Source organism: Perissodus microlepis, chromosome 10 (assembly GCF_051167445.1).
Source record: "Perissodus microlepis isolate ML-2025 ecotype Zambia chromosome 10, ASM5116744v1, whole genome shotgun sequence".
NCBI lineage: Eukaryota > Metazoa > Chordata > Actinopteri > Cichliformes > Cichlidae > Perissodus > Perissodus microlepis.
The window spans coordinates 15,432,458-15,455,842 of NC_140470.1; the positions used below are offsets into that span (position 1 = coordinate 15,432,458).

At 39.6% G+C, this 23,385-nt stretch overlaps 1 protein-coding gene across 3 annotated transcripts in view; it reads right to left on the minus strand.

Moving 5' to 3' along the window:
• Positions 1-257: 257 nt before the first annotated feature.
• Positions 258-23,385, minus strand: part of LOC146379112 (cell adhesion molecule 2-like) — a 202,613-nt gene continuing 179,485 nt past the window's right edge. For 2 of the 3 annotated variants that reach the window (XM_084942415.1, XM_084942414.1), the window contains 3 exons: positions 22,171-22,284; positions 6,778-6,900; positions 258-5,870 (listed from right to left, as the gene is read on the minus strand). In XM_084942415.1, coding sequence (XP_084798541.1) covers positions 5,752-5,870; positions 6,778-6,900; positions 22,171-22,284 — 356 coding nt within the window. In that variant the 3' untranslated portion in view covers positions 258-5,751. The remainder of the gene's footprint in view (positions 5,871-6,777; positions 6,901-22,170; positions 22,285-23,385) is intronic. The other variant, XM_084942416.1, reaches the window with a different exon arrangement.

The following is a 23,385-nucleotide window of genomic DNA, read 5'->3' on the forward strand; positions in this document are numbered from 1 at the left end:
CAAAAACACAACATGAATTATTCTTGTTAATAAAAATTCATGAACACGTATCTGTGCATGTGTTTTATTGTCTTTTTGCAAGTATGTGTATATGTATGTGTTTGTGTGGGTGCGCTTGTGCACTGATCCTCATGAGGACAAATTCAGATGTTTCTAGCGTATTTATTGTATATCATTATCGCTCAGTTGAGAAATACTGAGGTAAGAGGCTTTCAGGAGGAAAATGATGACTGAAAAAATGGAATCAGGCTTATACAGATGTTTTGGCAACTATTTATTCAACAATTTCATTTCATACATACGAACCTCTAAATTAAATATAATAAATCCCACAGACAATGGGAGAGAAACACCTCCGTTACGGTGCTATATATCAAATCAAGCTTTCGGAGTACAGCTTGATATCAAACCCCCTATTTCACCAAGGTACATCAGAGGCTGAACTAACATTTGTCTAGCTCTAATCCTGATCTTTACTGAGCCTCACTGTGGATATTTTGTATTTAGTGAGAGACAGTGCCTTGCAGCACCTGCCACCTAAAGACTGATATACATAAAGATGTGTGTTGCTACAAAGGGAAACATGATAAAGGACAAAAAGCACTGAACCGCTTACATAAGCTAAAATTAGATTCTGTTAAAGACACCTTCCATCATTGTTGAAACTCAGTAATTTGCAGCATATTTCTAAATCTCAGTATTTCAAGTCAGTGATCAAAAAATTAAAAAAGAAAAAAAAAAGGTTTCCTTAGTCTAATATTCCAATGACAGCAAGGTGACAGAATTATTGAAGAGTCACTGAATCATTTTTTATTATCATTGTGATAATCTTAAAACTCAAAAAATACATGGTGTCAGCACACAGGGACTAGCAGAGTGAAAAGTGCTCACGAGTCCCCATTTTAAGACAGGAAACAAACAAACAAACGAACAAAATCTAAATGAAATATATTCCTGAGATGCAAAACAAAAGAAACAGATATAATAATAATAAAAAAAGAAACATCACTACATGCGATTGTGTCACATGTTGTCATCGGTGTGACAGTAAAGAAATTGGGCTGATTGATTCTTGTGTCACTATTGCGGAGTGATAGAGAAGTGCACTGAAGCCATACTGTACAGCAAAGACATCTGAAGAGCCAGAGGAAGGGAGATGGGACAGGAACAAGCCATGTCATGTTACAAGCACTACTGTAGAGAACACATTTGCCATTAAACTCACGTATTAAAAAAATATAAACCATAAGATTAAAAAAAGGAGAATTTCTGACAGACTATAACCCAAAGTGTCCATTACGCTCACTTCTGCTTATAAGCAGATTTTAATATTTTGAATACTAACGTGGGCCTCTAATTTCCTGGAAGTTAAAAAAATACGTGTGTGTCATTACTGCCTGCGATGTTTGGTGACCCGATTTGCTTCGAGGTCAACGTGGTACGATGAAACGAGTGTCTTTTTTTAGCAGGTTTGTAAAGCTTTATTAATCACACATTGCATCAACTTGTCTGATTCCTCTTTAAATGAGCCCAGGAGGATGGTTCAGTGGCAAACTTCAGGTGCAGAGTCACAAGGCACTAATATAAAGATTTTCAAATATGTGTTTTAATGTGACTTTATAAGATACTCTGTAATCTGGTCATTTTTTAGGCAACAATATACTGTATCAGCCCACATTGTAAATAGTAACAGTAATTTGAGATCATACAGTTACCGTCTTTTGTATTCAGAACAGAACACACGAGATGATTACAGATAGAAGTTTTATCAACTCAAAGCGAATGGTCTCACAAACCCACGAGGAACTGTGAAACTATAAACAATCTTCCAATTTAACCCACTGCAAACAGCTTACATCCCGTAAAAGGTGTGGGTTTTATGCATTTCAACCTGACAAATCCTAGGCAAAACAGTAGCCTATGCATGAAACTTTTTTTAATGTGATTTTGCACAGGCTTGTTTGTGTCTCCGCCAACCTGGAAATTGTTCACAAAACTGGGTGCAATTTCATGTCGAAATTACTGCCAGTATTGCACTGTTAAATCTGCATAAATGCACAACCACAGCTCCCTGACTCGCACCTTCAGTTGAAGAAAGTGGGTTTGTTTGGAGCCAGGAAATTAGAGACTTACAATCCCACAAAATGGACTTGTGCCCAATGAAAATGGCACTGCGGCTCTGTTAGTGCCTTTACTGTCTTGCTGCCAGGATGAAATTAAAGGCTTGTGATCTAGCGAATATTAACCCAACTGATAAACGTTGAAAATCAAGGAGGCAACGCGTTTAAAGCTTATTTTCAACCGACAACAATACAGAAATAAAACAAAGATAGCCAAGATATAACAGAGCTACAGTTGATCCTGTCGTAGTGCATGGTCGTATGTGCCAGGCTGCTAAAATAACAAATTAAACAAGATTCAGGTTTGGTCTAATGATTATAAAAATCCATTTGCAACAAATTAGCTCATTACTATGATGTCAAAACAAATATTTACATGTGAGTTTCAGAAAGAAAAAAAAAACCTCAAAACAAAGCACAGATTTTACTAATTACTAAGAAATATCCACCACATTGGTCAGAGTGCATACTTGAGTAAATGGCAACTGTTTTATTACTAATGCCAGCGTCAACTCATCACTGCAGACCCGGTTAATTCTCAGTGTGTTTGATATGAAACCGCCTAACTTGTTTCTCTGACTTCAGAATCAACAAAGTCATTCAACTACTTTCCTGTTTCAAAGTTGGAGTTGTAAAGCAACACCAAGTGTGATCGACACCATCAGTGATTTAAGACACAATGAATAGAACGAGATACAAAAACCAAAAAAAAAGAAAGATAAAGATGTTAAATCATTGTAAGAAATGTATCTACACATGTAAAACCCAAGGTTTGCTAGAACCATGTTAGACTAGAACACTTTGTATAGAGCATTTGTGGTGACGCTGAAGTTGAACCTGTATATAGTGATATGCTCAGTGCACTAAAAGTGTGAGATATGGAAACTGTGGCAAAGCTTCTTTATTTTCAAAACAAACAAATAATTGCTTTTAAAATGTATTAAAATGTCAAAAACCCCTAAATCCTACATCGATGATGAAAGGTAAAACTGAGTAGATTGACTTAATTATTCCCAACTTGTGGTTCACTCGAGAAGTGCTCGGGTAACAAAATACAGACGAAAGATTTTTGCTGACCCTATTTGCATAATGTTGTAAATTAGACCACCAAAATGGAGACAATTGGGCCCAAAATATTATTGCCCTTGATTATAATTTGCTCCCTGGTAGCAGACTAGTGCCTTGCTTTTGAGCATTTAGGATCATTCCTTCGAAGCCAAACTTCTCCAAACTCATGAAAGATGAAAGGTTGCTGACTATGACGCGTCATGGCTGTCTTAATATGTGGAAACTTTCCTGCAACCGGCATGGAGGTATTGTTTCTTTTGATTTCAGCTCCAAATTCTATTACCTCAATTTCCATGGAAAAGCAGCTTATTCCGGAGTTTTGCGCATTTGATTTGCCAAATGTCCTAGAACATCAACTTCGTCAGATTTGGAGCAATTAGGATCAGGCCACAAACACACAAAGCCACCGTTTTCCCAAAATCAAGGTACAAATATACCATCTTCATTGTGGTTCTCTCTTAAATAAATTTCAATTTCAAATAAATTAAACATGAAAAAGAACCAAACAAAAACATGCTAATGTGTATTACCAAAATTTAGTTCTCACACATTATATACATGCCTTGTGCCAAAACAAAAATACATTTGTTTTAAAATTTCTCTAATGAGGATAATGTAATGGAAAAAAAAGTAATTAGATAAGGTGGCTAATATACATATTTGAGCAAATACAGGAATCCAGAATTTAACAGCAATTTTCACAACCAACCACATTGTAGCAGACACAATATACAGCAGGGAGCTTAACCATTAAAACCAAAAAAATATTAGAAACATTTTCTTTTTAAATATAAAAACATGATTTAGCTTACATTTTCAAAAAGATGCACTGCACTTTTTTTTTTTCTTCAGAATTGAATCAAAGACAGCCTTGTCATCTTCTCGTTACCCATTTGAATGAAAGAACCGTTCACAAGGCGATCTAGTTGTTGGCAAATGAACACAGTAACTCATTCAGACAATTTTGTGCTTTTCTATTTGTTTTCAGTTTTTTTTAAGTTTTGGAAAAGAGGCCCCTGCAGATCCCTGACCCAGCACTCACACCATTTGTTTCTTTTTCTATTCGCTTTTTTTTTTCTTGAAGACCCCGTGAAATGGAAATGAAAGTTGAGTTAATGGAGACAGACTGGGAAAATAGGCATAAAAAGCATGACAAGCTGATGAGGGCAGCTTCACTAAACTATTAAAAACTATTTAAAAATAAATTTGAAGGTGACAGAATCAAAAACAATGACAGTAATCAAACAGATGTTATTGGTCTGGTCTTGTTTTAACACCTTATGGTTGAGTTTACATTTCACGGGTTCCTCAAGCCTTAAAATAATTTCAATGTGACAAACGATAACCAAATTATTCAAAGTGAAAAGCTAAAGTTATTTGAATACAATTTATACAGCCTATACAGAGAGAGGAGAGTGACTCTTTCTGCACACCTGAACCCTTTATGGAAAACACAAACTACCGTAAGCTGTCCAGATGACACTGAAGGTGATGGTGTTTTGCTAAACCGCTGCCTGGACGGTGCAGGACTATACAGGTAAAAGTACCTGGGCAGCACATTTAGCAAGTGGTTTTATATACTTGATTATGCTTGCTGAAAAGGAACGCTTAACCTAGCATCTTTCATATATTTTTGGTGTGTTTTTCTCTGCTCTAAACAATACCACACTACCCTTTATTACTCCTACCCTAATAATGCAAATCATATTGTACACTTACTGTATCTGATAAACCTTGCTACAGTGTTACACAAATCCTTCTTCGTATCTTACAAGGGTCAACGGTTTAATTACAACTCTATTTAGAGGGAGATGGAATAGGGAAAAGTGGATCACCTAAAAGTACCATATTTAGTGTGACAGACATGTATAAGGCGTAAATAGCACAAATCGTCATTCAAAAAGAAAAAGAAAAGAGAAAACAAAAAGATTCGATGCGTAATCAAAAGCTGTGAGCTAAGCAATGGAATGATGGCTAAGGTAACCATCTACAAAGCATTTACATTGCTACTGACAGACGATACATGAAGGCATTGACAGAAGTTCAATGGCGTCTGTATTTTTAGGCACCGTGTTGATGTGAGAGATGATATGTGTTCGTGGATGTGTGTGAACGGGAATATGTGTTTGGGTGTCTGCTTGGTGGGGAAGAGGAGTAAAGACTAACGAGAAAGCGAAGGAGCAGTCATGGTAGATTTACAGATTTCTAGGTATTCATGTTGAAGATGAGGAAGTGACAAAGGGGCAACTTCAGCAGCAACAGCAAGCTGCCAGTGAAAAACATCTGCCAAAAGCAAAAAAACAACAAACAAAAAACCCCCAAACCAATGAAAAAATAAAGGACAAGATGTAAATGACAGAGATCATTTCAACAGAAGGAAATAACAGGAAAACACACTTGGAACTTGTCTGTTTGTGGACTGCCTGTGGGTTCCTTGTTGACATGATGGGGGCCAGTGGCCGGAGGAGAACAAGAAAAGTGGGAGACGGAAAGAGAGAATAAGAAGTACAGAGATCAAAAGAAGGAAATGAGAAGGCAAGAGCTGCACAGCTCCCCCTGCAGTCTAAATGAAGTATTCTTTCTTTTCTTCCGCGTGCGCGTGGTTTCCCTCAGCGTTGATGATGGCTGTGTCGGCATCGGGGGCATCATCCGCTCCTTTGGCCTCATTTGTCAAGTATGTTCCTGTGGCAACGAAAAAACAAACTTCTATTGAGGAAAACAAATACCAAGCAGCCCTGCATGGTGTTGGCTGCCTGAGGCGAAAAAAACACATCTGAAGACAACATCAGTAGTGTTACATTATTCATATCTAAAACAATGAGGAGCTGGGATAGTGTAGTGGAGTATTTAAATAAAGCAGAGCAAAATTTGTGAGACCCTGCACCGATACAGCAGAATAGCATCAACACCTCCTACGTTGCGTGTGACGACCATCAGAACTCACAGCTGCAAGTCCAAATTGAGCTCTTAGCTTAAACTTAGAAGTTAATGTTGTGGCATTAGTGACGAAAACCGAGCAGCAACTGTGAATTCACTTTATTTCCACTCTTCTTTGCGAACTTGGAGCTAAACTGTAACAAGTTAGTCTGAGAATCAATCGATCACTTTCTGTTTGAGAAGTGATTTACATTTACACATACAGGAAGCACATTTAATTGCGTAAACGACTTTCTTCCCTCACATTATTACTGTTTGTCTAATACTGTTTGGGAATAAAATGCTTTTTTTTCTGTGGTGCCAAAGTGGATTTATGAATGTTTATTTTCTCCCATCATCATCACAACTAAATTAAAATAATATTACGGACCTCTGCGCAATTAAAAAACTCCATTCACATTATTGATAAATACATGGATAGAGAGTGAATAACAATAACAACATGTGCTATTACTTTGTGCTGCATATCAAAGGCACATATTCATTAACATTTCTGATGTGTGGATGGTGTAAGCTTTCCCACTTTTGTTCTACACTTGCAGGTGTAACTTGGGAATTGGGAAAGGACTGTATTCTAATGGGACAAGAAGGACATGCTCCACTAGCTCCATGAGCCTTGAAAGCCGTAGGTCTGGTCCACTGTGGATTTTACCTTTATGCCTGGCCAGGTATCTTCCCAGAACGATGATTAGACACAAGGTGACAAAGACCACTACAGCCACCACTCCTCCGATCAAGGCATGGTCAGTGCCGTGCTGCCCAAGAGCATTGGGATCTGAGGAGAGACGGCGAGAGAGAGACAAAGAGAGCTGATGAAAGTGCCAAGTGGTGAGGTTAGGGAGTAAGAGAAGAGAACAGCAGACAGTACACAACAGAGCAAAGAGGAAGGAGATGATTATTTCCAGCTTGTTCCTGCTTTAACGATTGTTCTAAGCTGCTATCATTTGGTTCACATCATGCAGTCAGAGCAGAGCTTCGTAGCTGTCTGAGAATAATAAAATAAAGAGAGAGGGGAAGAGAGACGGACACCAGATTTACACAAAGAGACAAGCAGGCACACATTCGCCCTGCAAAATGAAGGAAAAAGAGAATGAAAGAGGGACTTGGAGAAAAGAAGTGAATAATTCAGGACCACCCTCACAGCGCCGTAAGAGTCCCCAACATGCAAACCAGGGCAGTAGTGGAAGAGCAGTACACAGTAAATAAATCATCACTTGGAAAATAAAAGGGGGGGGGAATCAATCTCTTTCTGATTCTTAGCCAGAAATTGTTGTTGGGAAAATGAATAAGGAGTCAATACAGGTCTCCAGCTGCTGGATAAGCAGTAGAGATGATAGTCATGAAAGAGAAAGGAATCTGCCTGTCCACACCTCATGCAAAAACTCATCAAAGGTTTCCCTTTCTTCTAACAAAAGCTTATTTCCTTTATTCGCACTGACTTCCTCTTTTCACAAAGTCTGGTTTTCAGGTTATTCAAGGTAAGACACGACACCGATGCGCTGACAGCATACGGACACGTTGTAGGTGGATCTAAAAAAAAGAAGGTGACAGTGACAGCGGTGGGGAAGATAGGTAACGGAATGGCCTGTATTATTCATATCAGTCTATGACACCTGAGAAATTAGTACTTATCTCATTATCCTCTCCGAGGAATGCCACATGCAACCCTGCCCCAGTCTGTGTGCAGTGTGTGGGCTCGTGATAGCTAAAATACAGCAATGTCAGAGCAGGGCAGGCAGTGATAGGAGGATGGTTTAGCCATACAACACACGTCGTATATTGACACTGTTTCTCTTCAGTATTCTCCTTTTCTTTCTCTGTCTGCCCATGTGGCCAAATTGAACAGCTGGCTTGCTCTCGCTCCATAAGTCTCCATGGTCCGAGTGACCAGGCTGTCAGACTTCACTGCCTCCCAGTGGACACACGCACTCAAATTGACACACACACACACGCATACGCACAGACGTTTGTGGTTTCACTGCGCCGCAGTTCTGCTTGGTCAGTGGAGCAAAGAGTAGAGGAATGTTCCCCTGGCAGGACCCAGCAGGGCGAGGACTAGGGCATTAAGTTACACACATGGTTGTGTCTCCTCACCTCCACCTGTCAGGACTGTGAGTATTTTTTTTTCTTCTTTTTTTTAAACACACATCATACACTATCACCGTCTGACCGCTTCCACTCTGGTTTGGCTATTATACAGCCACAAGTCAGCCACAAACAAGCCAACTGGATGTCTGATTGTTGTATAGATTACAATGCAAATTTCAAATCCTGAAAAAAATGCACTTTCAGTGGCTTCAGAAATAGAAGAATAACCCATTTGGTTCTTACTGACTACGTTGAAACATTTGAAACATTAATGCAATCTTCATAACACGAGTCATACATCGTGCTACTGCCCCCTCATAGCTCCAAGGCCATGCCAACACTTACATTTTTGTGAAATATGTGAAAAAACTTGCAGAACGCCTTTTTAGCTACATATAGAGCTGCTCAGAGTTCAAGTGATATTATTCGAGTCGTCGTCTGCGGCTGAACAAAAGAGGTTTAAAAAAAAACAAAACAAAATCAGTGTGTGTGTTGATGTGGCATTAGAAAGAAGCATACTAGCCAGATCCTAGACATTATAAACAACAAAAAAACAGCTTAGTCTCTCACCAAACTGTAGCTGGTTATGTTGCATTGGTGGATAGGCTTTGACAAAAATAAGAAGGTCCTGCTTTTGCTGGATCAATCTGACCACCATGAGCCCAACATTATCTTCCTCTCCTCTTGCTTCTAATCCACTCTGCTAACAAGAGTTTTTCACTGCACCACGCATACAGAGGATTTTTCAAAGATTTTACAATATGCCGTGAGTGGTCACCCTATTCAGCCGTTCTTACGCATGAATTCCATGCACTGTCGAGATAATCAAGCTGAGGCCTTGTCTGAAGTTGTCCTTCTTTAAAAAAGAGAAAAAGAAAAAAGAAAAAAAAAGAATACTGCAGGAGATTCTCGACAGAAGATCCTCACTGGAGGAAATCCTCATTTTGATGGGTAGAGCCTGCAGGCTGCAGGACACGTAATTCTCACTTGCTCTGAATTACCTGGGTAATTACCGGCTCTTTTCTCACACAAGCTCAATCAGATATTCGCGGACTTTGTGCTAGGGAGGTGGGTGGTTAACGTCAGATCCAGCTGATTCTGGATTCTCACATGAGATCCTGATGTGTAATGTTTAGAAAAGTACAGAACATGTGTGAAAATGTTCTACTCTCCCCTACAGACACAGCAAGGGGAAGCTAAGAGTGCCATTGATTTTATCTGCATACTGTAGTTGTTTGGTTGTTTTATTAATGTTCAAAATTTCATAACCTTTCAAGCCCCTTTTAAGATAAAGGGAAGAGAAGACCAAATTTTCCAGCACTCCATTAACTTGATATTCATGCAGCGTCAAAAGCTTGCAACATTTACAATGTGTAGATGCCTTTTGTGCGAGTGATTTAAAAAAGAAAAAAAAATCATCTATTCTGCTCTTATGTATTCTGGTCTAGTCCGCTGTTACTCAACGATGGAGAAAAAAAATACAACAAGGCTGTACAAAGAGACAAAGTAAAAATGGACAAAATAGAGATTGATGCACACAAAAAGGCTGAAATTTCACTTGGACCAAGACAAAAGAGGAAAGAAGGGGGAGGAGGAGAGGGATCTAGAGTTGTGGGTTATACATTTTTATGGCTCCAGAACACATTATCTTTTAATAAGGGCAGATACATTCTTCTCTGTGTGATTTAATATGAGAGTGTGGCAGAGCAAACTCTTCTTTTAATATTTATAACACCCTCCTTGTCGCCTGGCCTTGCGCATTGGGCTTGTTTAATAAATTAAAGAGGGTTCAGGTCTTCTGTGAACCACTGTATGGCCGCAGAGAGCCAAAAGTGTAACTGCTCATCTGATCTCTTCCATTGTTGCTGGCTCCATATGGGGTTACTGTGGAAGGGTATGTAATAAAGATACTGTGCACATTTTAAGAGACTGTGTAAAGGCTGGAAATAAAAATGTGTATGCATTAAGCATATATACCTAATGACATGATGTCTAAAAAGTGATATAAGGATTGATGTACTTAAGAACTAAGTGCTGTAAATCCAAAGCAGATATTTTAACACTTTATCTACAACTGTGACTTAAAGAGACTCCTTTGACACTCACAGCTGACAAATATGTATCTAACACTAAGCTAGTTCGCGTTTGGTTCAGCAGGGCTGCTATCTCCACAGACAGCACGTAAGCAAAAGAACCGTGTGCAGCTTAAGTGTCAAAGAAAGCTTCTTAGAGCAGCACACTGCATGTCAACTGCATGTCCTTATCTCACTTTTCAAACACCGTTTGCTGTCAGTATCTGAAGAACATCACGAGAAATGTTTGCCACGTGTAAATTATTGTTATAGCTGTACACCATCCACCGCGCCGCCTTTCATCTGCACTGACAGAATCCTTTAATTCGTCATACAGTGCAAGCTATTCAAATGTCCTTTCCATTCTGCTGCTTTAACATACACGCATCTTTCTCCCTCTCTTCCCATCTCGGTCGTAATTTTGTGAATATTAAAATTCATCCCCCACAGGCACCTTTTCTTCTTTTGTGTTATGCTTTTTTTGTTCTCAGTTTTAGATTTAGCTCTGTGAAGCAGTGGTTTCAGCTCAGATCAATAGAGCAGAAGCTAGCTTAAGCACGGGCTGCTTATAGAGCTGCAGTGTCCTTGTATCTGTGGTGCGGGTCGGGGAATCTTTCGGTGTGGCAGAACAGAGAATTTTGCAACTGAAACTCAACATATGTCTCCATTCATGAGAAACATAAAAATAAACAAATACATAAATAAATTGGATGCTATTTTAGCAGGAAATATGAAACTTGTTGTACATTAATGGAATGATTACCAAATGGGATGTCAGTAAGTTTAAAAGAGTATGTGTATGGAGCTTATACGTTTTATTGGCTTGGGGACTACTTTTTTGGTTAATGATGCCTGTTGCTTTGAGGTGCTGCACGAAAAATATGCGACCACCTCTGTCCCTTCATCATAAAACCAAACAGTCTGTGCAAAAACACCAGTGCTTATAATGTACCACACACATCTGTTCCCCTTTTATTACCCATTTAGTAAGTGTAATTAAAATGTGTTTTGATATTTGCCTGCACACTGTTTGGCACGCCTGTCTGGAAACCTTTTAAACTTTTACTTTCATTTGATATAAAATTAGAAAAAAGCAACTCAAAACAACAACTTAGAATATACTGTGAGTTTGAACTCCCACATTAGAGATGGTGAACAAAACAGATTTTTATGATCACAAAGAGGCTGTTTTGTGCAAGTGAAAAGAAATTCATAGTAAAGCTGTCAGCGCCCATTAGTGTAAGCATTCAGAAAAAGGCCAGAATCCTATTGCACAGGCTGCAGTGGATCCATAAATAGACTAAATAATTTCAATACATTGTATCCCTCAGTTTTTATATATTTATTATATTTTTGTATTATACTGGGTAGCTGAAGCCAGCCTATATTTGTGACATTTGAATCACCCCTCCTGATTTTGACAGGCTGTATAGTACACGCTATACATAGTGTTCACTTTTCTTTTTTTTTTAAAAATTTTTTATTTCTACATTTTTTGCCGAATGCTGATTGTTTCACAGCCACCATGATTTTTTCTGCAGGACTCAGATACAGCTCTTTCAGTCTAAACGGTTCTATCTACAGGTAGCAGCCCAGACATTAGGAATGACAGCAAATACAGCAGCTTGTTGTCACATCGTCTGTTTGCACACTCAGCAGCCATTCTTTTAGATGCACCTGTTCACTGTTCGCGAAATATGACCATACCTTTGAACCTGGAAAACAATGGGCTGCAGCAGAAGAAGATCACACCCAGTGCCACTCCTGTATGCTAAGAAGAGGGAAACTGAGACCACAATTCCCACAAGCTCACTAAAATTGGACAATAGAATTTGGAAAAATGTTGCCTGGTCTGAGGACTTTCTCCTGCAACACTCATATGGTAAAGTCAGAAATTCATTCTGCCTTGTATGAATGGTTCAGACTTCTGATGGCGGTGTAAGGCGTGGGGAATATTATCTTGGCACACTTTGGGCCTCTAAGTATCAACTGGGCATCATTTAAATGCCACAGCCCACCTGAGTATTATTATTCCCCACGTCCAACCCTTAATGACCACAGTGTGCCCATCTTTTGATGGCTGCTCCCAGCAGGATATCATGTGCCATGTCACAAATCTCTAATTATCGCAAACATGCATCATGGATGTGCAGCCAACTGTGTGATGCTATCATGCCAATAAAGACCAAAGTCTCTGAGGGATGTTTCCATAGATTCATGCCCATGTGTTATATGTGTAACACAAGTCACACCATAACATCATTGGGTAAGCATAGCAAAAGTGTGCTGTTTCCATGGCAAGGTGCTACATGTTGAGGTACAGCTTCATGACAAAACTTCCTGTGTGCTGCCACAAACAAATCGACCCGTAGTTTACATCCATGTCTATCCAAACTTGATCATTTCATCATCATTTTCATTCTTGCAAAAGTGACCTTTGGAGATCGAACTATAATCACATCCTCAGTCAATTAAACATTCTCATTTTCACAAGAATGGAATACACCTGCATGTATGGACAAATGATGTCAGTCCAGGGTATTCAGAATTCCATCAGATTCACACAGGCGAACAGGCTAATTCCAAACCTCTCTGTGTGTTTTAGGGTAATAATGTATCTAGTAATAGTCTTTTCTACAACAGTATTTGAAAACACTTCACATTTAACGTGAAACAAAAATGAAATGAATTACTTTGTGTTAATTCCTCTGCACTGATGGTATGTTAAAGCCACCGATACAAAAGCTAGAGTGTCTACCATCAGAAAGTAAAGGGGAGAAAGTGGTGAAAAGTGCCTGCAGACTTTGCTTGTTCAGTGAGTCAATTATGCCCAACTTTTTGGCTGAGACTGGAAATTCACCAATCTGCATCTAATGCTGGCTCTACTGCCAAGATGAAAGAGTCCCTGGAGGCTGTAGCAGAGGGCCGAAAGACACTTGTGTGTCCACCTTTGAATGCATGCACCCAAGCCCATGAGAGAATTAAAAAAAAGAGTAGATGTTACCAAGATGTGTGTGTTGCCGTGTTTGTGTGTGTCCTTGCACATTACTGTTTGCTGGGTCGTGCGGATTAATTAGATTCTGAAAACAAATTACTTCAGCTAATCATTCAATAAAGCCCACATGTGGACACTATCTTGAATATTCAACCCAGTGGTTTTCTTTTCTTTCTTTTTTTTTACTCGCGGAATAAAAAGAAATTGTGGTCAGCAGGGTAACAGCATGGAGTTATAAGCAAAGCGAGATAATTAATCATAAGAATTAATTAAGTCTCATGCAAGAATCATCTATCAAAGCAGCTCTACATTCTGCAAAATCCATAACCTCTTCAAAACAGCAATAAAATCCACCAAAGGAAGAAGCAGAAAGATAGCATCAATGTTACACTTGTGGTAACTTAATCTTGCCTGTGTTGCTGCTGCTTTTCAAATATTTTCCACCACAAACGACACTGCTACATTCTGCCGAAAGAACCGCGCTGTGTGAGCCAACTGCAGCACAGGAACAGCACAAATAATGGCTTAAAGAAATGAGCGATTCTGGATGAAGTAAGCTGCCACCACAAGCCCAACTTGGGGGGTTGGGTGGGAGACAAGGAAGGAAAAATTTATAAAAGGACCAAATAGCACTTCGTGTCAGTAAATGAAGATTGGACTGCCTTCTCTGTGTGTATGTGTTTCTTCAAGATTGCCAAAAGTGTCCTCTGCCATTGGGATTTAATGAAAAGAAGGGCTATTACATGTAATTCATAACAGTAGCCCCAGGATCTAACGATTTCTCTTTTTCTGTTCTACACTTTATTCCAAATTGTTGCTATAATTCTTCCCCAAAGCGAGTTAATGTGACAGGATATCAATAAGCTTTCCTGGCAATAAGTGGAAAGACCTTTGCATTATGTTTTAATTTCTCCAGTGCTCCTAAGCTTTATCGTCTAAAGAGCGGTGTGAAGGTGATCTCCGTTGTCCGATATTTAACCATTTCACCCCAGGGATGCAGCGGCCTGTACCTCTCTGGTTTAAGCACAGCGACTAAAGAGCTGTCCGGGCTACTCGCCCTCCAGAAAATATGTTTTCTGGTCATCACATTGCCTTACCTGTGTCCTTCATTTAAAAGCAAGATCGATATCAATAGAATAAAACAGTTACAAATCCCTCCAAGGATTTTCCCTTATTGAGTTTTCACAAAAGGTTTGTCCTTAGCCTGAATAAGCTTGAATAAGCTTGAATAGAGTGTGTGGTTATAGCCAGAAAATGGTCACCTGTGGAGTACAATCAGCTCTTTTGAATTCAAAACACTTTGTGACAGCGATGAAAAGAAATGATTTGAAATTTGAACAATCTCCCTAAATACACAAAGCTTATTATTAAAGACCTTCAATTAACCACCCAATTATTTATTTTTTAGTTTTGAGATCATTAGTAAGGTTAATTACTGTATTCTCTGATGCATGTTTTCTCACCTATTTTCACTTTTTGGGTTACAAAATCATGTATAATTTAGATTTATATAAGGCAGATTTAAAACAAATAGCTTGAATGTTATATGTTATAGTCTATATATTATACTATATTACATTCTGACATGTGCAGATAGGCTTAATGATGTTTAATAACCTATTTTGGAATGTGAATACAGCCTATATTTAAACCGTCTATGGGTATTTTGTGAATTATGCAGGCAATCACAATCTGGAGTGACTGCAATGCCAGAGCACAGAAGGAACATGAAATGACAGTCAACAATCAGGTGACAGGTTGTCAGTATACATAAGCAAGTTTACATACGTTACATGTAGTGTGATAATGGCCTGTGTGAGTGTGTGTGTGTGTGTTTTTCAGGTAAATCATGATTGCCTCAAAGCTGCCATCAGAGTCTGAGCTGCGGGGAGCAGATAGAGCTGTCTCTCCCTCTCCTTTCTCAGGAAGCAAAAACAGACGTTAGTAATGACAGCAATTACAGCTGAGGTAAAGCCGCTTGTCGTTTCACTGTGTGGTTACATATAGTTTTCAGCATGTTTAGCATCATAACATTTAGAAACTGCAGTGTGGCTTAGTGTACAGTTTCAGAGCCACGTGGAGTGACATCCCAAACTTTCATTAATGGCCGGCTTGACCCCCTTTTAATTTTCAGAACTGCTTTAATTCTTAATGGCACATATTCAACAAGGTGCTGGAAACATTTCTGAGCACTTTTGGTTCATATTGACAGGAAAGCATCAAACAGTTGCTGCAGATTTGTAGGATGCACACACAAAGTCGCTCTATTGGATTGAGATTTGGTGACTGTGGAGCCCATTTGAGTACAGCGAACTCAACGTCATGTTAAAGAAATTAGTTTGTTATGATTTGAGCTTTGTGACACGGCACGTGATATCCTGCTGGAAGCAGCCATCAGAAGATGGGTACACGATGGCCATAAAGGGATGGAAATGGTCAGCAATAATACTCAGACTGTGGTGTTTAAATAATGCTTGATTGGTACTAAGTGGCCCAAAGTCTGCCAAGAAAATATTCCTGACAACATTACACCGCCAGCAGCTTGAATCATTGATACAGGGCAGGATGGAGCCATGTTTTCGTCTGTTCTCTGCCAAATTCTGACTTCCATCTGAATGTTGCAATAAAAATCTAAACTCTCAGTTATAACTTTGAGTCGCTGCCGTGTGATTGACTGATTGGATATTTGCATTAACAAGCAGTTGAAAAGATGTACATAAGCAAATGGCTGGTGAGTGTTTAGATTAATATGTTTCTGGCCACATTTCATCAAAAGAACTTTTTAAAGGAAAGTAATGTTTCCAGTAATAACATTTTTCACATTAAATGCGAAAAAGTAAAGACCTAATTGCTCTCCTTTAATTCTTCTTCAAGGACAGTAAGTTGGGGAAAAAAGAGTAACTGCAAACAGAAGTTGGTAAAAATAGGCCTGCAGACTTTGACTTATTCTGAATCTGTTATTCAGCAATCTGCATCTCAAGCTGGTTCTACTGCCAACAACCTTGCTTTACTATTTGCATGCAGCATTTTGGCCAGTGCACTTCAGAAGGGAGAAAGCTCAGAGGCTAATCTTGATCTTTGAACTTGTCTCTGCTCTTGAATTCTCCTTAAGTTTGCAGGTACTGGTTTCAGTTTAAAGAGGAGAAGAATAATGATTTGGCTTTGGAGCACCGGCCACAAAAAAGGGAATAAAGTACAGAGTATCATGATAACCTCCACTGTCAGTAAAAATGCTAACCATCCCTCTTGTATCAATTAAGACAACTACACTTTGATTAATAGTCCCAAGGTTCTTGTTGCATTCCTTGACTTTTATCTTCTTATCCTCGTGGGCAACAAGACCTTTACTCTACAATCACGTATAGGGGTATTTTAGTTTTTCTCTCTTCTCCACATGAGAAGACACTAGGCATGAATAATTGCTGTCTTCCCAGCAGTGGGGCCTTTTTCTGCAGCAACACCAGGCTACAGGGGCTGGGGTTGGCCACACGAATGCTTATTATGAGAAGTGAATAGTAAATATTTTAAACACCAAAGAAACCCTTGTGCATGATTCACCTTTTAGCATCACAAGGTCAATGCTAATTTGCAAGCCACAAAAAGCATTTGGCATATTTTAGAGAACTCAAGAGAGAGAACGTGTAGATGTGCGCGCATGTGTGCGTGTGTTGTGCGTCAGTGCGTGTGTGTATTCATAATGTGAAGGTCTGATGACATTACATAGACCTCTGATACTTACTGAAAGAGTTATTATAGCCATTAAGACTGGCTGGGCTACTGAAGCAGTGTAAGTGTTGGGCATACCTGCCAGCACATCATTAATAAAGAGAATTAGAGACTGCAGTAATGCATCAGTTCTGGCATTATACAATACAAATGAAAACCAGAGGAATTTCTTGGTTTTTTGTGCACTACCAGCACTCTAAAGGTCAACAAGACAAGTAAAGGCATGGGTTTTATCAAATCTAAATTTCCTATTAGCTTCAGTAAGTGTACGATAAAATATTTATTGTCTAATATTCGTACAAGGATAAATAAATGTCTCGGTATATGATTATATTGGCCACTAAAACTCGGAGAGACTGTGTCAGCAAAGTAACACATAAAAAAGCCATTACTGTGAAATCCTACTAGACAATAACATTTATCATTATGGGAACACATTTTTGTGAATACAGTATATGAAATCCTTTAACAACTGAAAGGAAAGATATTCATATCTGCAGGCAGTTTAAAGTTGCTGTGCAACATGAGTTAGACAGCATTTTTCATTTACTGTATACAAAAGATGGACATAGCCGCTGTGACATCACCCATTGGTTTTAGTGTCAACATTTGGATAAGAGATTGGAGAGCCAGTTTTTCACTTAACACTAGAAAGCTCAGTTGACAAGCGGACTCCTTTTACTGTATAGTTGCACACCAATAGGTAGATAAAATATTAATATTTCACTCGTGAAATCTGAAGCACAAACGTCTTGAACAGCTGTACCACACAGCAAGCCATATCCATGGAAATGCTCCAAAAGGTACCAACAGCATAACTGTCCACCCAATTTATTGAGGGCTTACATAGAGAAATCATCTACAGCCAATCAAAGAAACCACAACCCTAATGCTGGTATCCAGATAAATGCATAAAGGGATAGTCGTGCGCTTTCAAAAACAAAACAAAACCCATACGCTGATAAAAGAGCAGAAGGAAAGATCACCGAAACGACAAAGGGAAACCTGAGAACGCATACAGCCTTTAGTGCTGAACCTACAGCATGCCTGTGGAAGAAGACAACTTCATTATGCAAAAATACAAAACGTCATGGGGCTGGTAAAGCTCCACAGTTGTTTGCTTTCATCTAGGGCCATAAAAAACCTGGTAATAAATCAAGTAGACAGATGAAAACAGATAGTGTAGTATCCTGTGACTAGGAACGCAGTGAAGGAGTCTGATATTTAGATTCCCTGTAGATATACTGAGAGGCTCAGCTCCTCTTGTGTCTCTGAACTACACAAACAGACATCAGAGAAGAACTGAGGCACACTGATGAAGAACATCCAACAATGTGTGGAAGACTGTTATCTAACAGGGCCTTCAGAGAGATGTAAGGGGGCAGAAGAGATGAAGCGGAAAGGAGAGGAATAACTGAACAAAAGCTTAGAGAGGGACTAAAGCGGAGGAAAGGTAGAAGGGGAGTCAAGCCTCCCAAAGGACTTTAAAGACGGTAATTTACAGAAAGCAGCAGTGATGAGAGGAAATTATTTTGAGATGGAGACCATGATGTTGAGAGGAATGAAGAGAGGGAGCAAAAGAGCACAGACAAGACAGAAGATATCTTGCTTAGGTCTATATGATGAAAAAAACCATACACACATAAATGGAAATGAATAAAGCTGCTTGGGTGAACTGCATGTAAAGGATCAGTGACTCTCTTCTCTTATATTTCACCGTTTATTTGAAGTAATGGGCGGAAATTTTTTGCACACCTAAGGAGCAGAGGGTGCAGGGTTTGGCGGTCTAGGAATCTTGTGTGTTATACGCAGATGCTGCTGCTCTGTTGGCTTCATCCAGCTTGCCATTAGGGTGATTTCAGCCAATGAGATGCTTTCATCCCAACCACCTAACACGGATGGGATGAGATTTAACATTTCAAGTCTGAAATACTGGTTCTCAGTTGGAAAAGGGTAAGGTAAGGACAGAGTTGCTTCCCCGGTTAAGGAGTTCAAGAATTCTGGGGTTCGTGAGTTCAGCAGCTGCAGTAATGTGGATGATGCTCCAGTCTGTCACAGTGAAGAGAGAGCTGAGTGTGAAAGCAAAGCTGCTGCTTTACTGGTCGACCTACATTCCCACCTTCAGCTATGGCTACGAGCTGTGGCATACAAGTGGTGGAAATGAGCTTCCTCTAGAGGCTGGCTGGGCTCAGTCTTAGAGATAGCAAGGGTCGCAGAGTAGAGCCGCTACTCCTCCACATCATAATGAGCCAGCTAAGGTAGTTAAATTATCTGACTCAAATTCCTTCTGGACACCTCCTAAGCGAGGTGTTTTGGATACTTCCGACTAGCGGGAGACCCAGTAACCCTCGAATCAATATATCTCTTGACTGGCTTGGGAAGGCCTCCCTTTCCCACCAGAAGAGTGGCTGTTGTCTGGCGAGGGGGAGACTCCTGCTTAGGCTGCTGCCCTGGTGACCCAGACCTCGATAAGTGTCAGAAAATGTATGAATGCATAGATCATGTAAGTATATTTAATTGCTGCTGAACTGAAAGCTCATATTTTGTGCAACGTTTTGTGAGAAAATACACAGTGTTAAATATGTTGCTTTGTGAGAAAATATACAGCATTATAAATATGTTAACAAAATTTCTTTTATGTGCTATTACCGATATCACACTATGATGGATTGTTTACACAATCACTTCACGAAAACATGTCACACACTGATAACAGCTTTGGAAACCATGATGAAGATGATATATGAGTGAGCAAGTTCTTCTGCATATGGGCCATCACAGCACATTAGCTTTAAATTGACGTGTCACTCAAAAACGTGGACATATCAATCTACTGTAGCAGATGTGGTGCCATGTCAGCATCTGTGCCCTGGCAAATAGGTTAAAGCAACTACACCTTCCCAGAGGCTCGCCATATCCTTTTCATCTACTGCATCTGTTTACTGCCAGTTATGTGTCGCAGGGGTGCCGAAACATCCTTTTCCATAGCCGTGTCCTCCTGAAGGATCCTGATGCTTTCCCTAGACAGGTGGGATATGCGATTCCTTTCAGCATTTTCTGTGTCCGCCTGAGGGTCACCTCCCTGTTGTATAGGGCTGAGCGCCTCAACGGAGAAGACTGATTTAATGTGATACATGATATTTTTGTAATGGAAAAACTGACATTTCATTTGAGACTCAGGGTGGACATGTTTGATGATTACTGGAAAGTACGGACAGAGTTTATTAAACAATTTAGATCAGATTTCATGGAAGAGAGGAAGAACTGTCGTATAAAATACACTACAATTAGTTGCTACACACAGATCCTTGGTTTTATTTTTTCCTCTTCTTTCTGTTTTCTTTCCTTTTCTCTTGCTTTTCTTTTCTTTTGTATTGCTTAGATCTGTATGGCCTCAGGAAAAGCACAGTGTAATTAGCCAATGCAAATAGACTTTGTTCCTAAAATAAAAGGAAAAACATAAAAAAATACAGTAGGGATCTTGGTCAGAAAACAACCAAAGAACTAAAAAAAGAAATAACAAGAAAAAAACTCAACTGGCTTCTTTGAACAAGTTCAGCTGGACGTGCTAGAGGACCTCAAGTGGGACTGACTCCTTTTGAAGCGAGAGTATGCATCGTATACTGAGGAGTGGCAACGGCAGCCTATGATGCCGCGAGTGGTAATTAAGTCTGTCAAAATCAACTAACTTTGTTAATTATCACATCATGTTACTCGTGAGATCGACGAGCTGCAAATGTCAAGCTGGAATTGAACCTGGGACTCACCACTCAGTGCATTATAATTCATGTGGCTTGCAACCTTGGCTGGTTGCTGCTGCCCTTGTTTTTGAAAGGCAGACAGCAAAGTGAAAACTTCTGTGGAAAACTCAGCCAAAAGCTAGCAGGAGGAGATTGTTATGCCAGCCCTTTGCTGCAGGGCCTTGTGTCATCAGTAGCTGTAATCTGCTTCTGAGACGCTGCTGAAACGGGCTGCAGCATGTCTGGTGGAATCGCAAGCATTGTCTTGAGTGGGAGCGATCGGCTCTGGCAGCCGCATTAGAGCTGGAACAGGATGCTGCCGTCCCCGTTGTACACAGGGATAAGGGAAGCACGGCCTTATGCTGCATTTGATCTACCTCATATGTGAGAATTCGGACGCCAAAATGAAAACATTTTCAACCTCTGCCAAGTTAGTGCACAAACTGGCAAAAAAACCATGGCTACCCCAACCTTTTCTTTGTTTCCTTTTCCCCTACAGAAAACAAAAAAGGTCATGAATGTAGTGTAGTTTACTCATCTAAAGTAACACAAAAGCCAAAAAGAAGCAAAAATCACAGTTTTACTATATTAAAAGCAATATGAGAAAGATTTTATGTGTGGAAAATGCAGAGTCAGTGTTCAGAAAAAGTATCCGACTTACTAAGTACAAAAGTATTGTTTGTTTTCAATAGAGTCAGGAAATTCTTAGTTCCCAGTTGCTATCAAATGCAGCATTAAGCCCGCCTATGTTCATGCATGATCGGAAGCACAAAGTTTAATGAAGCTTGCTATATGCTTACTGGAGCTGGCCTGCTTACAAGCATGATGAAATTAGCATTGTCTTATTTATGTTTAAGGGCATAAGATGAACAATAAAAAAGCCTTAGTTCTGTACAGGGACCACTTTAAAAACACCAACTATGCAGTCTTAGTGGCAAAGGGACTATGTCAAGTTAGGATTCTCTAAGAGTTAACACAGCATTAGAAGGGATGATGAGATATCTCCAGTGGCCAGACATTTTCAGTTGGACATGACATTTGCTTCTTTGAGGTTTCAGGGCACAGAAGTGCTGGAGTCTTTGCAATTCCAAGGGGACAGCACACAGAGTATTTGAACACCTGGAGTTTCTCTGAAACTCAGAAAAGTCTGTCCCAGTGTAAAAAAATATATCATTGCTCATAAAAAAGAAAATGTTTACAGTCCTTCAGCTGAGAAAATAGTTTAAGTATCAAAAATTAAAGGCAATAATTGGGTAGGATGACCCATAAGTGTCTTCACATGTTTTATGTCCACAAGAAATAAGAATATGAATGACTGAGGTAGAGAAGTAGCTGAGAAAGAAGTAACAGAGGAGATATGGAAGTGAGAGGGAAGTTAGACTATGCTGTAGCATGCTGTGGAGATGCGTGGGGTGGTACTGTACCTCTGTTGCCAGTGACTGTGGGGTCTGAGGCGTGGGAGCCTAATAGTGCGGTAGGATCTGGAGTGATGGGATGTAGGGGGGGAGTGGTGGGTGGAGGCAGGGTGGTGGGGGCGTCTGGTGGAGGGCACAGATAAACACATATACACAAAATACAACAACAGCAAAATGAATTCACATGGGGAAAGTTAGATACGTTAAAAGAACACAAAGAAAAAAAAACTATATACAGTGATGGGAAACACAAAGGGAAAATTATGACACAATTCCAAGCATATAACATAAGATCACAGCACAAGAAAGCATGCCTTTTCCAGTATAATGAAATGTGATGCCCTTAACAACATACATGAGTTGAGTGCATTACTGTTCCTCTTTTAGTGGGCCAGTAAGGCTTTCTCACTGATTCTGAAATGATCGGCGATGTTAAGAGTCCCAATCTTCTACATTTTCTCTGTCAACTCTGATTTCAAGTATTCTGTCTTTGAATTGTGAGGGCAATTTGTTTAGCAAAAGAGCAGAATTAACCTTAAATCTGCTAATGCTGGCGACTGTCTCTGGAGATAGACCCTGCACTAGCAACCTTTCAACATGTGAGAGGGAAGACAGCTGATGATTTGAAAACGTAATCTGACAAATGGATTAAAAAAAAATATCGGTTAAGCTCTCATTTCCGTGTTGAATTTTGGCTTCTCGCTACAGGATAATAGTAAAACTGATCGTTTCTCACTGTCACATGTTAAAGCTACAGAAAAAAGTGAGAGCGAAACATTGGGTGACAAAGTTAATGAGGTTACATTACTACCTTGGCTTTTATGTTTATGTCACTCTGCATTTTATGGTGATCCAGAAGCTTTTAATTGGCTCTCGTAGTCTTTCTCTGGGCCAACTGTCCTCTGTGTCTTGGTGACATTTCAGCCTTAGCGTGACTCACTAAGCAGCAAACTGCATGTCTTCGGGAAAGAGAGAAAATGTCCCCTTGTTCGAGAACCATTAAAAAGGTATTTTCCAAGAATTATGGAGGCAATTGTGAAAGGCTAAAAGGTGTGATAATCACTAATGAAGGATAGGAACAGACTGGGTGCCATTTCAAGAGAACAAGTAATGAATCTGAATAGGACTTTTTGACCCTCCCGCACCCAATTGTCTTTTTTCTGGCAGAGAATTTGTCAGTTTAATAACATCACTGTCATTACATGCATTGGTTATTCTTGCTGC